At 39.9% G+C, this 13,990-nt stretch overlaps 2 protein-coding genes and 1 long non-coding RNA gene across 3 annotated transcripts; 2 read left to right on the top strand and 1 right to left on the bottom strand.

Annotated features, from left to right (window-relative positions):
- Positions 1 to 714: 714 nt before the first annotated feature.
- Positions 715 to 3,396, bottom strand: med20 (mediator complex subunit 20). Its single transcript, XM_003441438.5, has 4 exons — positions 3,234 to 3,396; positions 2,878 to 3,023; positions 1,231 to 1,484; positions 715 to 1,132 (listed from the first exon to the last, which is right to left on the bottom strand). Exons 1-4 carry the CDS (start codon positions 3,245 to 3,247, stop codon positions 911 to 913), a joined length of 636 nt encoding a protein of 211 aa, XP_003441486.1. The 5' UTR covers positions 3,248 to 3,396; the 3' UTR covers positions 715 to 910.
- On the top strand, positions 1,376 to 2,846 carry LOC112846929 (uncharacterized). The gene is made up of 2 exons (XR_003220144.1): positions 1,376 to 1,517; positions 1,874 to 2,846. It is a non-coding gene; the product is annotated as an uncharacterized LOC112846929 (long non-coding RNA).
- Positions 3,397 to 3,472: 76 nt separating the features above from the next.
- bysl (bystin-like) lies at positions 3,473 to 12,708 on the top strand. Its single transcript, XM_005469584.3, has 7 exons — positions 3,473 to 3,884; positions 5,049 to 5,199; positions 6,949 to 7,087; positions 7,297 to 7,430; positions 7,524 to 7,684; positions 11,800 to 11,902; positions 12,060 to 12,708. The coding sequence occupies exons 1-7, from the start codon at positions 3,620 to 3,622 to the stop codon at positions 12,412 to 12,414; spliced, it is 1,308 nt and encodes a 435-aa protein (XP_005469641.1). The 5' UTR covers positions 3,473 to 3,619; the 3' UTR covers positions 12,415 to 12,708.
- Positions 12,709 to 13,990: the final 1,282 nt, after the last annotated feature.

Genomic DNA, 13,990 nt, shown 5'->3' with positions numbered 1-13,990 from the left:
TAGGACATTGTTCTGCATTTTTTACTTTTTTTTCCTGCTCTAACATAAGAGTCCACTCGATGCCAAGCATAAGTGAGATCTTCAGATTATTGTAGATAATGTAGTATGTAGTATCTATAAACAGAATTAAATTCTCAGGTTTTAGAAGCTAGATCCAGTCTTTTGGACATTTTAAACAATCCAACATAAACAATCTAACTTACTGTCACCCTAAGATACCTGCACAGATACTTCTTTGTAATCTAATAAAGCATTTCCACTGTAAAATCATTACACGTGTAAGGACAAGCCTCACTTGTTAGCCTCCACCTAATACTGGAACACTAATCCAACTGCATAAACCTTGGGATTGGACTGACTGTGAAATTCCTGGGCCTGTAGTCAACGTTTAGTTCATTCATTCCTGTCTTTCTGACAGAGAAAAACAAAGAAAACTTGATTGTTTGAAAAGAAAAATCTCTCACCTCCTTGTGACATCATCTTTAAACGTTAAGCCAGCGCAAAACTTAGATGATGCAACAGATAAAAATCGACCTCTCTCACCGATAAACGTCATCAGATCAGTTGACAGTCAACAGGGCCAGCGTTCAGCTGATAAATTGGTTCATCCCTGTGTAAACTAGCAAGAAATCAATGAATACTTCGTGTCTCTACTCTCAGATAAAAGTGCACCATCAAAAGGGCATCGCAGTATGAACGCTCAGAGACTCTGACTACTTGTTTTCACTGTGTCTCTTTATTGCAAATGCTTTCATCCAACGCTAACGTGAAGTTCTGCAATGATAATAAAACCCCAGACGTTCAAAAAAATAAAAAATGCCTGGGTACTAACGCTGATCCATAGGACCAGGAATATACCAACATCTGTACAAACATGGAGAGAAAAAAAACAGATATCTTTGTTGCAAACTCAGCGCACATTGCTTCCAGGGATTTGCAGCTTGCGCAGTTTGTTGAACAACTCCAGGTACTGAGTCATGGTGTCAACACAGTCTGCTGGTGCAAAGAGTCCCTCGGGCTTGGCAGCAAACACAGATGGCAGTTCAGGGACGCTGGGGCCGAGAAAGGACTGCATAAACTCCTTCATGAGGTTCCAGCAGTCCCCAGGAACGACACAAGGGCAGTACTCCACCTGAGGAAGCAAGCCAGGAGTTAGCGCCTCACGGAGAGAAAGCAGAAGGACGTGACTCGTCTTTATCACAGCATATATATATATATACACACACGCACCTCTACTGATATCCCTCTGGCACTGGAGCTCATCGTCACGGTACCAACTTTTATCAAGAAGTCGCAGTAGCGATACCTCGAACCACGAGACTCCACCTTGTGTCCCTTGGCATTCTGGAAGTGACTTTTCAGCTTCACCATGAGGACATCAAAATTTGCATCCGCTATTAGGCAGGGTCCACCTTCAAACAGAGCCAAGCAGCTCAGGGGGGTTTCGGAGTTGTGCATCACATACAGGAGCTTGGAGGGCTGACCTACAACGGACAGACAACACTTAAAACTGTCAGGTGAGATGAGGAAGGAAATGAAAGTTCCACAAAGTTAGAGAGGCAAGGCTGAGATTTGCACCTGAGGTTTTGACGTGTACAGTGAGGGATAGTAGATATATTGGGCAAAGGATGTTAAAGACAGAGGAGCTGCCAGGCAGGAGGAAAAGAGGAAGACCTCAGAAGAGATTTATGCATGTAGTGATGGAGGACATGTAGATGGTTGGTGTGACAGAAGAAGCTGCAAGGGTGAGATAGAGGCAGATGATCTGTGGTGACATCTAAAGGAAACAGCTAAAAGAGGAAGGAAAAAGACTTCTGGCCATATAGATATATAACTATTACTTATACTGATGATAATTGTTATTCTCCCACAGATAAATTCAAAAACTGTGGCGGAAAAGTAGCCAAAGACGCACAGGAGGAATCAGCGGTACTGAAGAGGACAGTAACCGTATGTCGATGGAACTCGTAGTAACATTTCTAAGGAGGTGCACATCAGAAGCATAAATTCCCAATAAAAGTGACTGCCTTACTGTTTTGGCCTAACTACAGCCAATCAAACTGGAAATTGAACCAGTACACCAGTACTTATATAGCTCGTTTTAATGTAGCTGAGTACTCAAAGCACTTCCTACTACAAGTCTCACACTCACATTCATACAGTGTTTTTGTCTATGCCTAAGTGTTTTCTAACACACAAACACACACACCCACAGATGGATGCATCAGGGGCAACTTAGGGTTCGGCATCTTGCCCATGGATACTTCAGGATGCAGACTGGAGGAGATGGGGATCTATGACGCTCTCTACCAGCTGAGCCACAGCTCGCGTGACAAAAAAAGTGACATTTCTGGGGGGGGGTTATATGTTATATGTTATCCTGCCTTTATTGTGCCTATATTATAGTCAATCTAGTCCTTACTATCTATCTAGTGCTTATCTAGTCCTTTATAGAATTTTGATGTTATATTTGTCACAATTTCTCTTGCCCTCTTTGCCAGATCTCTCTAGACTTTTTTTTTTTTATGTCAGTGACACTTTTAGCTGGATAAATAAGGGAAATATGAAAATCACTTTGCAAAAAAACAAGTTCTGCTTTGTGATAGAAATGTTCTTTCTGACTCAAAATGACTCAGTATCGTTCATGAGAGATCTGTTTGAGAGATTATAGGCCAATAAGTCATTTAAAACAGTTCAAATACCGGCAATCTTTTTTTCTTTGCAAACAATCACACGAAAAGGGGATAAAATACTCTGCAGCCCCACCTAGACAGGGACATCAGGTCAACCTGATGGGTGAGTGCAATACGTCTGCATTAATGTGATCTATAAATCTGAATTCTAAAGCTCAGAAACAAACAGATAAAAAAATATTACTGCTGGAATTTCCCGTGGCATGGTAAGTCTCGCAGTCCACGCAGAAGCTGCCTTGCTTCACGGCGCCCAGCTGCTCCAGCTTTTTGTGCAGCATGTCCACAGTCTGCTGCACGCTCTTCCCCTCCGCCACGGGCACCTGGCACACACTGAGGGGCACAGCAAGCAGAGGACTTGAGGGACCAGCATACACTTTGTTCCGTGTAACGTTACCAGCATTGCTGAATGAGACAGAGCCACGCCTCCGCGGATCAATGAGAAAAAAACACGCAGGGTGGTTGAGGCTGGGCCAAATCTGTTTGAATATTTAGTGGTTAAAAAACGTTTAAAATCAAACGTAGGTTTAAAAACCACCTTACCAAGTAACACCCATTGATGTTTTGCCTCTCTTCACTTGTAGTACGGTGTTTGAGCACTTCCGGGTTAAACAAAACGCCTTCCGGTACAGTAAAAGAAAACAACAGAAAAAATAAAAATAAAATAAAATATTATTTATAATAAAGAATGGTGAATATTAACACCATTTCACAATGAAACAGTCAACTGACTTTGCTGTACTTTTTTTCTGAAGTGGTCGCCGAAAGCTGGATGTTACGTGAGTGCGATGCGTCACTTCCTTCTTGCCGGACCTGCGCACGTGTTGAAGCAGTGACTGTTTACAGTGTTTGGTAAAGTCTGTCCTGTAGCTCGCACATGTCCACGGAAACATCCACACTGTGGTCACAGCTGAAGTAAAACCGCAGCGATGCCGAAAGTCAAACGGTCCAAAGGTGGAGGAGAGAAGAGCGGAGCCGCGCCGGTGGCGCTGGCCGACCAGATCCTGCAGGCGGACATTGTCCGAGCTAAAGGCCGGGTTAAGATCAGAGACACCCGGGAAGAAAGCGACGACAAGTACGTGGACGAGCGGTTGTCACGGAAAATCTTACAACAAGCCCGCATTCAACAAGAGGAACTTCAGACCGAATATGGGCTGGCACCAGAGAAGAAGAAAGCACCAGTCACTGTTCTCGGTAATGTTGGATTGGTGTTGTAGTTATCCTTAAATTGGCAGATATTTGAATGGAGTCTGGCGAGTGAAGTGCTAACACCATGGGGAGATCAAAAGTCAGTTGGCTTTGACACACATCGCATTTGTTCAATGTTTTCTGACTAGATTAGGTAGCTGTAATCAACGTAGTTTGATGTTTTCTACTTACGCTTTTGGTCATCAAAAGGAGACAAATCAATTAAAAAGTTTTCTTCTTTTGTTTATATACCTATATTTGTCCTTAACTTTCATAATCAACAACATTCCACAGCACAGATCTTTTCATGAGAAAAAACTAATACTAGCTCTGACTTGCAGCCTTGTTACTATACATATAAAATACACTCTCACAAGCACACTTTAAAACATAAAATATCATTAAATAGCATTTCTCTGGTCCTGGATATTTATTTGTAGCAGGTATGTCATAATCTATAAATAAAAGTAATATATCCATTCAGCCCTTATATCATGTGCAACCCTGTTACACTACTAATTTTTTTTTAGCCCTGATCATATCATTTTTAATAAAATTGTCATAAATGTTTTTATTAGCTCACAAGGGTTTGATCTGTTAATCTGCTGCCTTTGTAACTGCTTTAATTATTACATGAATAGTGTTATTTGAGCACAGATATAAATATGAATACTGAAATTACCAAAAAAAAGTACATATTGAAAATTTGGTAGGTTTTGAAAGTTGCTTAAATGAATAAAAATTGAGTGTTATCTGTTATCAAGTGTGAAAGATGCTCAAGAATTTATTAAACAATATTTTTTAATCTACTTTTTCGGGTTCTGAAGTATTGGCTGCAGAGATGCGTACAGAAACTAAAATATCATAAAAAGTTTATCTTTAATCCCTGATCTGGACATATTTAATATTTATTTTTTTCTTAAACACATATTATATTATAAAATAATAAGATATTTTTAAAGCCTGAATTGTCCTCCTATTGTTAAATGACCCAGGAGTTTTTCACACAAATACATAGTAGTGCAACACATGTTGAATCCATGTTACAGTGTAAAATCTTTCCTTGTGATTGTCTTTATCAAGAAACCTTACTTAACTAAAATATTTATACCTAAAACATTTCAGTGTGATCTTCTAATGAGCCATCTCCGTCTTGTAATCTTATTTTAGGGCCTGACTCTCAGGATGCTGACTCGGATGAAGAATGGCCGGCGCTGGGAGCAGCAGATCCTGCAGATGTTGAGTACGACACAGAAATCGTTGTTGACGCTGAAGATGAGAAGGCCATCGAGATGTTCATGAACAAAAACCCACCAGTGAGGTGAGCTACACCGTCGCTTTAACTTCAGGCGCTGCGAGCTCAGCAAATCCTTGGCTTTGTGTTTGTATTAATGCTGTGCAATAGTGGAAAGTTTGGTATCGGGTAGGGGTGGGCGGTATAAACGGTATACGGTAGAAACGATATGAATTTGGCCAACGGTAGAGATTTTGACTATACCGCTCTGCAGCGATAGCGCATGTTGATGGTTTCATCAAGCTGCGCCTGTTTTGGTCGAAAGCATCGCAGCGGCTGCAAGCAATGTCATCTGCAAATTGGGCGACAGTAATAGCGAAGAAATGAAGCACGTTTTGGAATATGAGGAAAGGCAAAAACTGCCCTTCCTCCACTTCCGTACCATTGATTCATTAATGTTGAATTCTCTCGCAGTTGCTCTATACCCATGTTGTTGCAGTATACTAATAACTAACCTCGTATTGTGGATGGATTATCTCAGTTGTTGTCCTGACTGAAGTTTGGTCCATTTACAGCATCCTGCCATGCATTTGTCCCTAACCGTCAGACCCTCACGTTAACTTTTATCGAGTGGAAAAAAGTTGGCGTTCATCCTCCAGCTTCACTGTTTATGTTATGCTAACATAGCTGTGTTGCTAGCGATCATGTAGCACATCATTATGCTTCAGTAACCCTACAAAAGTCACTGCTGTTTAGTTTTCTGTCTTCGCTTATGTTGGAAGTGATAGCAGAGCTGTACGTTTGAATTTTTTCAGAAACCTCTCTGTCAGAACATGCTATATCATGTTTAGGTGGAAACTAGCGAGCTTCCTTCCTTCCTAACTCCTAACTCTGCTCGGTTTTCATGGATGCCTGGATGTTAAACTTAATTGTTACACCTGGTAAAGAAGCAACGCTGATCATTTTATTAAAGATGAAAGAATTTAGACAGTTTTTAATGCTCAGTGATGTCGCAGCGTTCATTTGGCTTTGGGACCTGAAGCAGACGGAGTTTTGGACCCAGATTACTCCGCCAGGCTCCTGACTGCGGCAGCTGTAATGCTCCGAAAATCCATCAAGCGGTGCGGCTTCGTAGCTTACCAAAATCGTACTAAAACATTTTTGACAGATTTTTGAGCGCCGTGTTCCACATAAAATAGGTTTGAGGTCAGTAAGCACAACCAGAATTCATACATAAGACACACCGGATTATAAGGCGCACTGTCGATTTTTGAGAAAATTAAAGGATTTTAAGTTCGCCTTTATAGTGCGAAAATACGGAAGAAAAGAATATATCGCGATATATATTGTTATATATGGATTTTAGGCCATATCGCCCTAGTATCGAGCCAATACCAGCACTTTTAACCTATAAAGGAGTCGCCATCAATTTGCAAATTCTAAATATATTTTAATGACCGTTAAATCACTGGTTTCTTCTTTCCATAATAATTAGTTAAAACACCAAAGCACATCTTTTTAACTTTTCATTTAATTTGAAACTTGTTTATTATTTTTTTGTTTTTTAGAGCTGTAATGTTAATGTGGGTTTTTGGATCCAGTTCTCTTGTTGCAATCAACACAACAAGGTTCATAGTGCATGTTTGAAGCATAGTTTTTCATTTCCAAAACATAACTTATCCAACATAATTCAGTCGGCTACATAATGAACATGGAGGATAGAAACAAATTATCGATCATATTGTGCTGGTATTGATCTGATACCAATACCAGCACTGGTATCGATATTTGGATTGGTCGGCAAACCACTAGCTCGTTTCTTTGTGGCTCTTGCAGACGGACGTTAGCTGACATCATTATGGAGAAGATCACAGAGAAGCAGACAGAGGTGGGCACGGTGATGTCAGAGGTTTCTGGGTGTCCGATGCCACAGCTGGACCCAAGAATAACAGAAGTGTACAGAGGTGTCGGTAAGGTAAGTTTACTTCAAGCCCACCACACGTGAACTAATTGGGAGACGAACTAAAGGAAAATGGACACAGTAAGTGGAGAAGCCCACTGGCCTGGTTAGTCATGCATATCATATCGAGCAGAGGGGGAGTTTGTAGACACTGCTTGTATAGCAGGTGTGTTTTTGTTAATGGAGACGTGTTTAAAGTTGTCCTTTCTCTTCTTCTGCCTCAGGTTCTGTTGAAATACCGCAGCGGCAAACTGCCAAAGGCTTTTAAAATAATACCGGCGCTTTCAAACTGGGAGCAGGTTTTGTATTTGACTGACCCCGACTCCTGGTCCGCAGCTGCTATGTACCAGGCGACGAGGTAAACTTTGAGCTGATGCGCTTTGTGATGATCAATTTTCCGCAAGTTCTCTTAAGTGATATAATGAAGTATTTTTCCTTGTTCTTTTTAAAGGATATTCTCGTCCAATCTGAAAGAGCGAATGGCCCAGAGGTTTTACAACTTAGTGCTGCTACCTCGAGTACGGGATGATATTGCAGAATACAAGCGACTCAACTTTCACCTCTACAGCGCCCTGAAGAAGGCCCTGTTCAAACCGGGAGCATGGTTTAAAGGTGAGACTGAGGATTATAATAAATACTTAAGATTGAGAACAGACTGACAGAACTGAGTAAAAGTGTGTGTGTGGAAGTGATTACTGAAATATAGTAATCATAGTAATATAGAGTCATGTCTTTTCAAACTAAAGGATTTAAATACATTTATTTCCAGGTTCACAATGAATAAGATGTAAATGTAATGTTACTGTACATTCTAGGTGTTATATTTAAATGTAACAAACAAGCAGAACTAATTGGACCATTTCTAATGTCTTATAAATAAAGTGGACCATCCCAACCTTTCATACAAGATAATATTTTGAGCAAAAAGAACTGTGATGGGCAGGGAAAAAAAGAGGCTTCAAGGTAAAGGGGGAATCATGCATATAACACAAAATCTTAGATTGTACAAAGATCCTTTGACTAGCAGAAAAGAGATGTGATTCGTCTCCATACAAAAATCCCAAGTTTTACTTTCAGATTTACTTTGAGGCGTTCCTCATGGATCTTAAATGTGAGTATAGTGTCAAAGCAAAAGTGTTTCTAACAGCAATTTCAGTTTCATGAGCAGGAATGATTTGAATATGGAGCGTTAACTGCATACTCTTAGGTGATCTAATGAACAGTATGCACTTAGAAACAGACTGTAGCTTTGCAATGGCCAGCATCATACAGAGTATGGTCAGCCTGCACAGTTAGTATAAGTATTTGGACACTTGCACCACTACAGTGAGATCCTAAATCAAACACTGGAGACTTTCAGCTTTAATTCAAGGGGTTTAACCAGTAGGTTTTGTCTAAGGGAAAACCACTGGTGAGCCACATGTGTCTCAGCTGAAACACTGAAATGCATATTTTCAAAATGCTGTGTGTTCATATGACACACACATGTTCATAAACAGTATTCACATGAAAAGAGAAGGAGAGGCCATAAAAGTACATCTTTCCTTTTGTTACAGTGCTGTGATTGCAGCCATTCCTCAATTCCCCATGAATAGGACCCATGGCCTTTAATTAATGGTGATGACAATCTGCACATCAGTTATAATGAAACTGATATTGTGGCTCATTGTTATGCAGTGGTGCTGGAGATGCCTACAGTCGGCTGAGACTGACTAAGTCACTTGGATGAGTCATGAAATGTTTTTCCCTCTGAAAACACAACAAGGATTTCCTTACTTGGGTTGCTGAGCATTTTAACAAATGTGTTGCATTAACTATGTAGGGATGAAGAATTTGTAAAATGTCAAAGAACTTCCAAGTTTCAGTTTTCACTTTCTGAAATATCCTTAAGAATTCAAAGTAAAGGGCATCTGTGAAGTCAGGACAAGTCCTGGAAGAGAACATCTCCATAAATTTGCACATATGCTGAGCAGAAAGCAAAACACCCACATGACTGCCGAGCAGCTGCTTGAAGCTTTAACTGATTGGTGTGATTGTACTGTTTTCCTTTGTTGACGCACAGAAGAGATCTTGTCATTGGCAGCATCTTTGTAAGCTGGGAGGAATAGATTTCACTAACCTTTGGCAAATTTTGCATGCAAAAATGATGGATTCAGTCACGACAGGGAAACTGAAATGAGATTGGGGTATACAACTGGACAGTGATCCAACAAAGACTTTGAAATCCACCATGAACTACTCCAAGAACCCCTACAGGCCACAGCTGTGTGTCTCTCAGGCCTGTAAACAGTAACCTCTGTTATTGTTTGATTAAACGTCCATCGAACGGTGGGCTTAGATCCAGTTGCATGTAACCCTTGGAAAAGAAGTGGGTACAGTAAATGAGAGGATTTGGCAGCTTGTTGCATTGCAGAAAACAAGCTTTCTGGGACATCTCAGATTTCCAATTTCAGCACTAAATTTAGAAATATTATTCTGAAGACCCTGTCGGAGGATTAGACAGTGTCCACAGGGTAAATAGCACCATTGGTTCTGGTAGGAAAGTAATTAACACACTCAAATCTAATTGGGTCAAACTGTCTTTCATACATCCACAACTGATTGTTGAGGATGATTTTTTCTTTAATCTTGTCAGTCTTGTGTTCACAAATTGTCCCAGTTCAGTGGGACTATTTTCCCCAAACATCCTGTGACCTATATTCTGGCAAAAAGGTAATGTGAGATGTCACCACTGTGTGGCAGTGTTGCTTACAAAGATGTATTTTATAACCCAAGGAGCATGAGATAGAGTGGGAGAGTGAGAAGTGATCAGAAGCATGCTAAATATTGACTCATAAATTTAGTGGAGAATTTGAAGACGCTAGAATAATGTGTTAAAAAGCTTCAAATATTATTTTTAACATAATTAAGCAGCGGGCAAACTTGTGTAGAATCACCTCAATTTGGATTTCATGAGCACATGCACCCCAAAGAAAAATAACAGTAATAATAACCATGTTATAATGATTATAGCATATGTATGTATGTATGTATGTATGTAGGATCCTATCTACTCCTAGACGAGTGGAGCAATTTTAATGAAACTTTGCATAGACATTGACAGTGACCGTCAGCATCTGTATGGCATATTGAACATCATAGAATGAATGCTGTAGTATATGATGGGGTGATATAGAGTGGAATGCTTTGGTATAGAATGGAATGTCATAGAATGGACCACTATAGTATAGAATGGAACATTCTACTGTATATAGTATTTTATTTTATTCTATTCTGTACAGTTGTGTACTGTATTTATTCTTATTGTATTCTAATTTTTGCTTCATAACTTTTGCACTGTCCACTTCCTGCTGTGACAAAACAAATTTCCCACGTGTGGGACTAATAAAGGTTATCTTATCTTATCTTATTTTATTATACAGTGGAACACCATAGTATAGAATGGAGTGTTGTAGAATGGAGTGTTGTAGAATGGTACACCATAGCATAGAATGGTGTGTATAGAATGGAAAGTGATATTATACGGTGGGGTGTCATAGAATGGGAAGCGATAGAATGGAATGCTATAACCATAGAATGGGATGCCGTAGTGTAGAATGGAACACTATATAATAGAACATCATAATATAGAGTGGAACACCATAGTATAGAATGTAAAATAGTACAGAACGGTGTCACCAAACGGAGTGCCATAGTATAGAATTGAACGCCATAGACTGCAATGGCGCAGTATAGAATGTTGTGGCATAGAATGGAATGTCTTAAAATGGAACATCATACAATAGACTAGTGCTGCAGCTATCGATTGTTTTAGTAATCAAATAATGAAAATGTGCATCCTATTGATTACTAGGATAAGAAATACTTTTGTCTTATTAATGAGTAATAATAAATATTCAAAAATGATCAAACACAAGTCAGTCAAATTGAACTGCTCATTGGGTTCCATTTTAGAAATTCTAGTGTTTTAAAGTTTAACTGCATACAACAAGATGTTATATTTAAAACATTTTTTTTAAGAAAACTTTTTTTAAATGCAAAAACATAAATAAACTGAAGTACAGTTAAAGACAAATAAAATAAGGTGTATATTCAATTTAAACTAAGACATTAAACATTTACCTTTACTCTGTGTTCTTGGAAGGCTTTCGACAGTGTTTTATCAGTAAAGGTTTTAATGGTGATTACAGGAACAGCGCTGCTGTTTTGGACGTAAGAGAAGTGTTTTCATTTACTTAACCTGAGCACACCATCTCAGTAATAGCTCCGCCTCTTTGCTCTTCACGGTGTGTAAACACACTCCGGCTCCACGTTAACCTTTGCCACTGTTGCCGTTATCAGTGTTTTTGTTTAAACTGGGCGCTGCACGTGTTTAATGTTGTCAGAGTTTTTGTTCGTACACTGCTACTAAATGCATTTCTATTGCAAGTCTGTTTTAAGTCACAGATGACTTGCCATAGTACAGAAGAGAACCCCATAGTATAGAGTGGTGTGTCATAGAGCAGAACGCTGTAATCATAGAATAGAATCACAGAACGCCACGTCATGGTATAGAATGGAACATCATAGAATTGAGTGTTCCATTAGAGTGTATAATGGCATAATACTATAATTAATTGAAAATGTTTAAAAAACCTTACAGTTTGATCCTTAATTTTTTATCTTTTTTTATTTCTGTCTATTTCTGGAACACTCATTTAACAGTTCTTTCCTCCACCTTCACACAGGTATCCTGATTCCTCTCTGTGAATCCGGGACATGCACTCTCAGGGAAGCCATCATCATCGGGAGTATCCTCACGAAGTGCTCAATTCCCGTGCTGCACTCCAGGTGAGGCTTCCTCACTGACATACGCTGGCAGACAGATGTCAGCATTTGCTCATGTGAAGTATTAACCAGCTGTCCTTGAACGGTTCATTCCGTGCACTGCAGGCACGTTAACACCGAGTTCAAGGTTATCTAACAAGCAGTCTTTCTTGTCTTTCAGCGCTGCAATGCTTAAGTTGGCAGAGACGGAGTATAATGGTGCCAACAGCATTTTCCTGCGCCTCCTGCTCGACAAGAAGTACGCCCTGCCTTTCCGTGTTCTGGATGCCTTGGTGGCCCACTTCCTGTCCTTCCGCAGTGAAAAACGCGAGCTTCCTGTGCTGTGGCATCAGAGTTTACTCACCTTGGCTCAGCGCTACAAGGCTGACCTGGGGTCTGAACAGAAGGAAGCACTGCTGGAGCTGCTCAAGATACAAACACACCCACAGATCTCTGCAGAGATCCGCAGGGAGCTGCAGAACTCGGAGTCGAGGGACATTGAAATTGGGCTCCCTGTTACAGTTGAAATGGACTGATTTGGTTCGGTTTTCTTCCTTAGTAATGTTTCCTCAGCGTGAAAAGAATCTTGGATTTTCAATATTCTTCTTGTCATGTGATAGAAGAGTTTGCAAAGATCAGTGTCTTGGAGTTTGCACATTTGGAAATGCACATCACTAGTGATACTGCTAATGTAATTTTGTATCATCACGCTCAAGCTTTTTCTCTACAGATGCAGAGGAGTGGTCACGTGGCTTTTCTGTTCATCTAAATAAGAACAGCTCTGTTGTTATGAAGCAAAAAATGGATTAAAAACGAACTGAATCTTTAAACATTTGCCATCAATGTCCATTTATTGCTTTTGCCTGTTCTGTAGGAGTTGTAACATGTTGAGTATGTCAGATTACCAAGTAGACAGCTGCCTCTGGTTTTAGACACTTTTACAAATAACTTTGCATATTTATACCACCAAACTAAGTTAATATGAGTCCTGCATTACTAGTGTATAATCTTGTCCGTCTTGTGAAGGAGTTTAACAACTATTAGGTAATTCAGTTTATTGACCACACATGGAACATAGTCACGCCTGGGCCTTTTTGTACACTGCTCAAAACCTTAAAGAAACACTTTGAAAGCATCAGATCTCACTGGGGGAAAAATCATGCTGATATCTCTACTGATATGAACTAACTAAAGTGTTAGGAATGAAAGGCTGTCACATCATGTGATGGAAATGAAAATGATCGACCTACAGGAAGTTGAGTTCACTGGCGCAGTCTCAAAATAGGTCCAAGATTTTCATCCTGCCATCTAATGGCAGTGAGCAGATAACGGGGCTGCTGATGGTTTAAGGACCACCTTCAGCCCTGTCCAGCTCTCCTAGAATAACTTCCTGTCTCCTGGAAGGAAGTTCCAGGAGACAAAAAAGGACCCCGGTTGTCTCATTGTTGCACCTGTTAATTCCCTGAAACGCAAAGCAGTTGAAACTGATTAACAACGCCCTCTGCAACTTAACTGACCAGATCAATATCTCAGAGATTTACCTGACTCGATGCTTTAGTCTGACTAAAAAAATGCTGCTTTGACTTTTTTGAGCAGTCTAGATTTTCCATTGTGCTTGGGTTTGTTGTCCTAATTTCAGTCAAGCTTTAGCAATCAGAGGAGTTTATTGTGAACACAATGACTGCAAGGTGCCCTCCACCACTGTGTTTATACTGAAACGCTGTGCTTGGTTTTCACCAAACATGGTGCTGTGCAATATGACCAAAACATCTCCACTTTGCTCTTGTTTATCTAAAGAACACTGTTCCAGAAGTCTTGTTTTCTCAGGTGCAACTTTTTAGAGAGAAAAGACTTAATTGTGAGAACCCTTTCAAATAAGCCATACTTGTTCAGTCTTTTTCTAACTTTGCTGTCATGAACTTTAATATTTAACATGCTTACTAAGCCGGTAGAGTCTGAGATGTAGTTCTTGAGTGAGTTTGAGTGAGCATTGGCTTGAATATAGTTGAACTAAATGCCAACTACAGAAGTTGACCCAAACTGCTTTAGAGACAGCTAGGCCCATTTATATTCCAGGTCTTCAAAAAACCTAGTTTCAAAATACCTAAAAAA

This window comes from Oreochromis niloticus, linkage group LG5 (assembly GCF_001858045.2).
Source record: "Oreochromis niloticus isolate F11D_XX linkage group LG5, O_niloticus_UMD_NMBU, whole genome shotgun sequence".
In the NCBI taxonomy this organism is placed as follows: Eukaryota; Metazoa; Chordata; class Actinopteri; order Cichliformes; family Cichlidae; genus Oreochromis; species Oreochromis niloticus.
The sequence above is the reverse complement of the archived record's forward strand: the minus strand, read 5'-3'. Positions and strand labels throughout refer to the sequence as shown.

What these genes read in the sequence shown, in the direction of transcription:
- med20 (XM_003441438.5), bottom strand. An exon ending in TGCCACGGGAAATTCCAGCA is followed by an intron (nt 1,485 to 2,877) that starts GTAATATTTTTT and finishes TGTCCGTTGTAG; the next exon opens with GTCAGCCCTCCAAGCTCCTG. An exon ending in CCAGAGGGATATCAGTAGAG is followed by an intron (nt 1,133 to 1,230) that starts GTGCGTGTGTGT and finishes TTGCTTCCTCAG; the next exon opens with GTGGAGTACTGCCCTTGTGT.
- bysl (XM_005469584.3), top strand. Translation starts at nt 3,620, where the DNA reads ATGCCGAAAGTCAAACGGTCCAAAGGTGGAGGAGAGAAGAGCGGAGCC. An exon ending in AACAAAAACCCACCAGTGAG is followed by an intron (nt 5,200 to 6,948) that starts GTGAGCTACACC and finishes TGGCTCTTGCAG; the next exon opens with ACGGACGTTAGCTGACATCA. An exon ending in ATTCCCGTGCTGCACTCCAG is followed by an intron (nt 11,903 to 12,059) that starts GTGAGGCTTCCT and finishes CTTGTCTTTCAG; the next exon opens with CGCTGCAATGCTTAAGTTGG.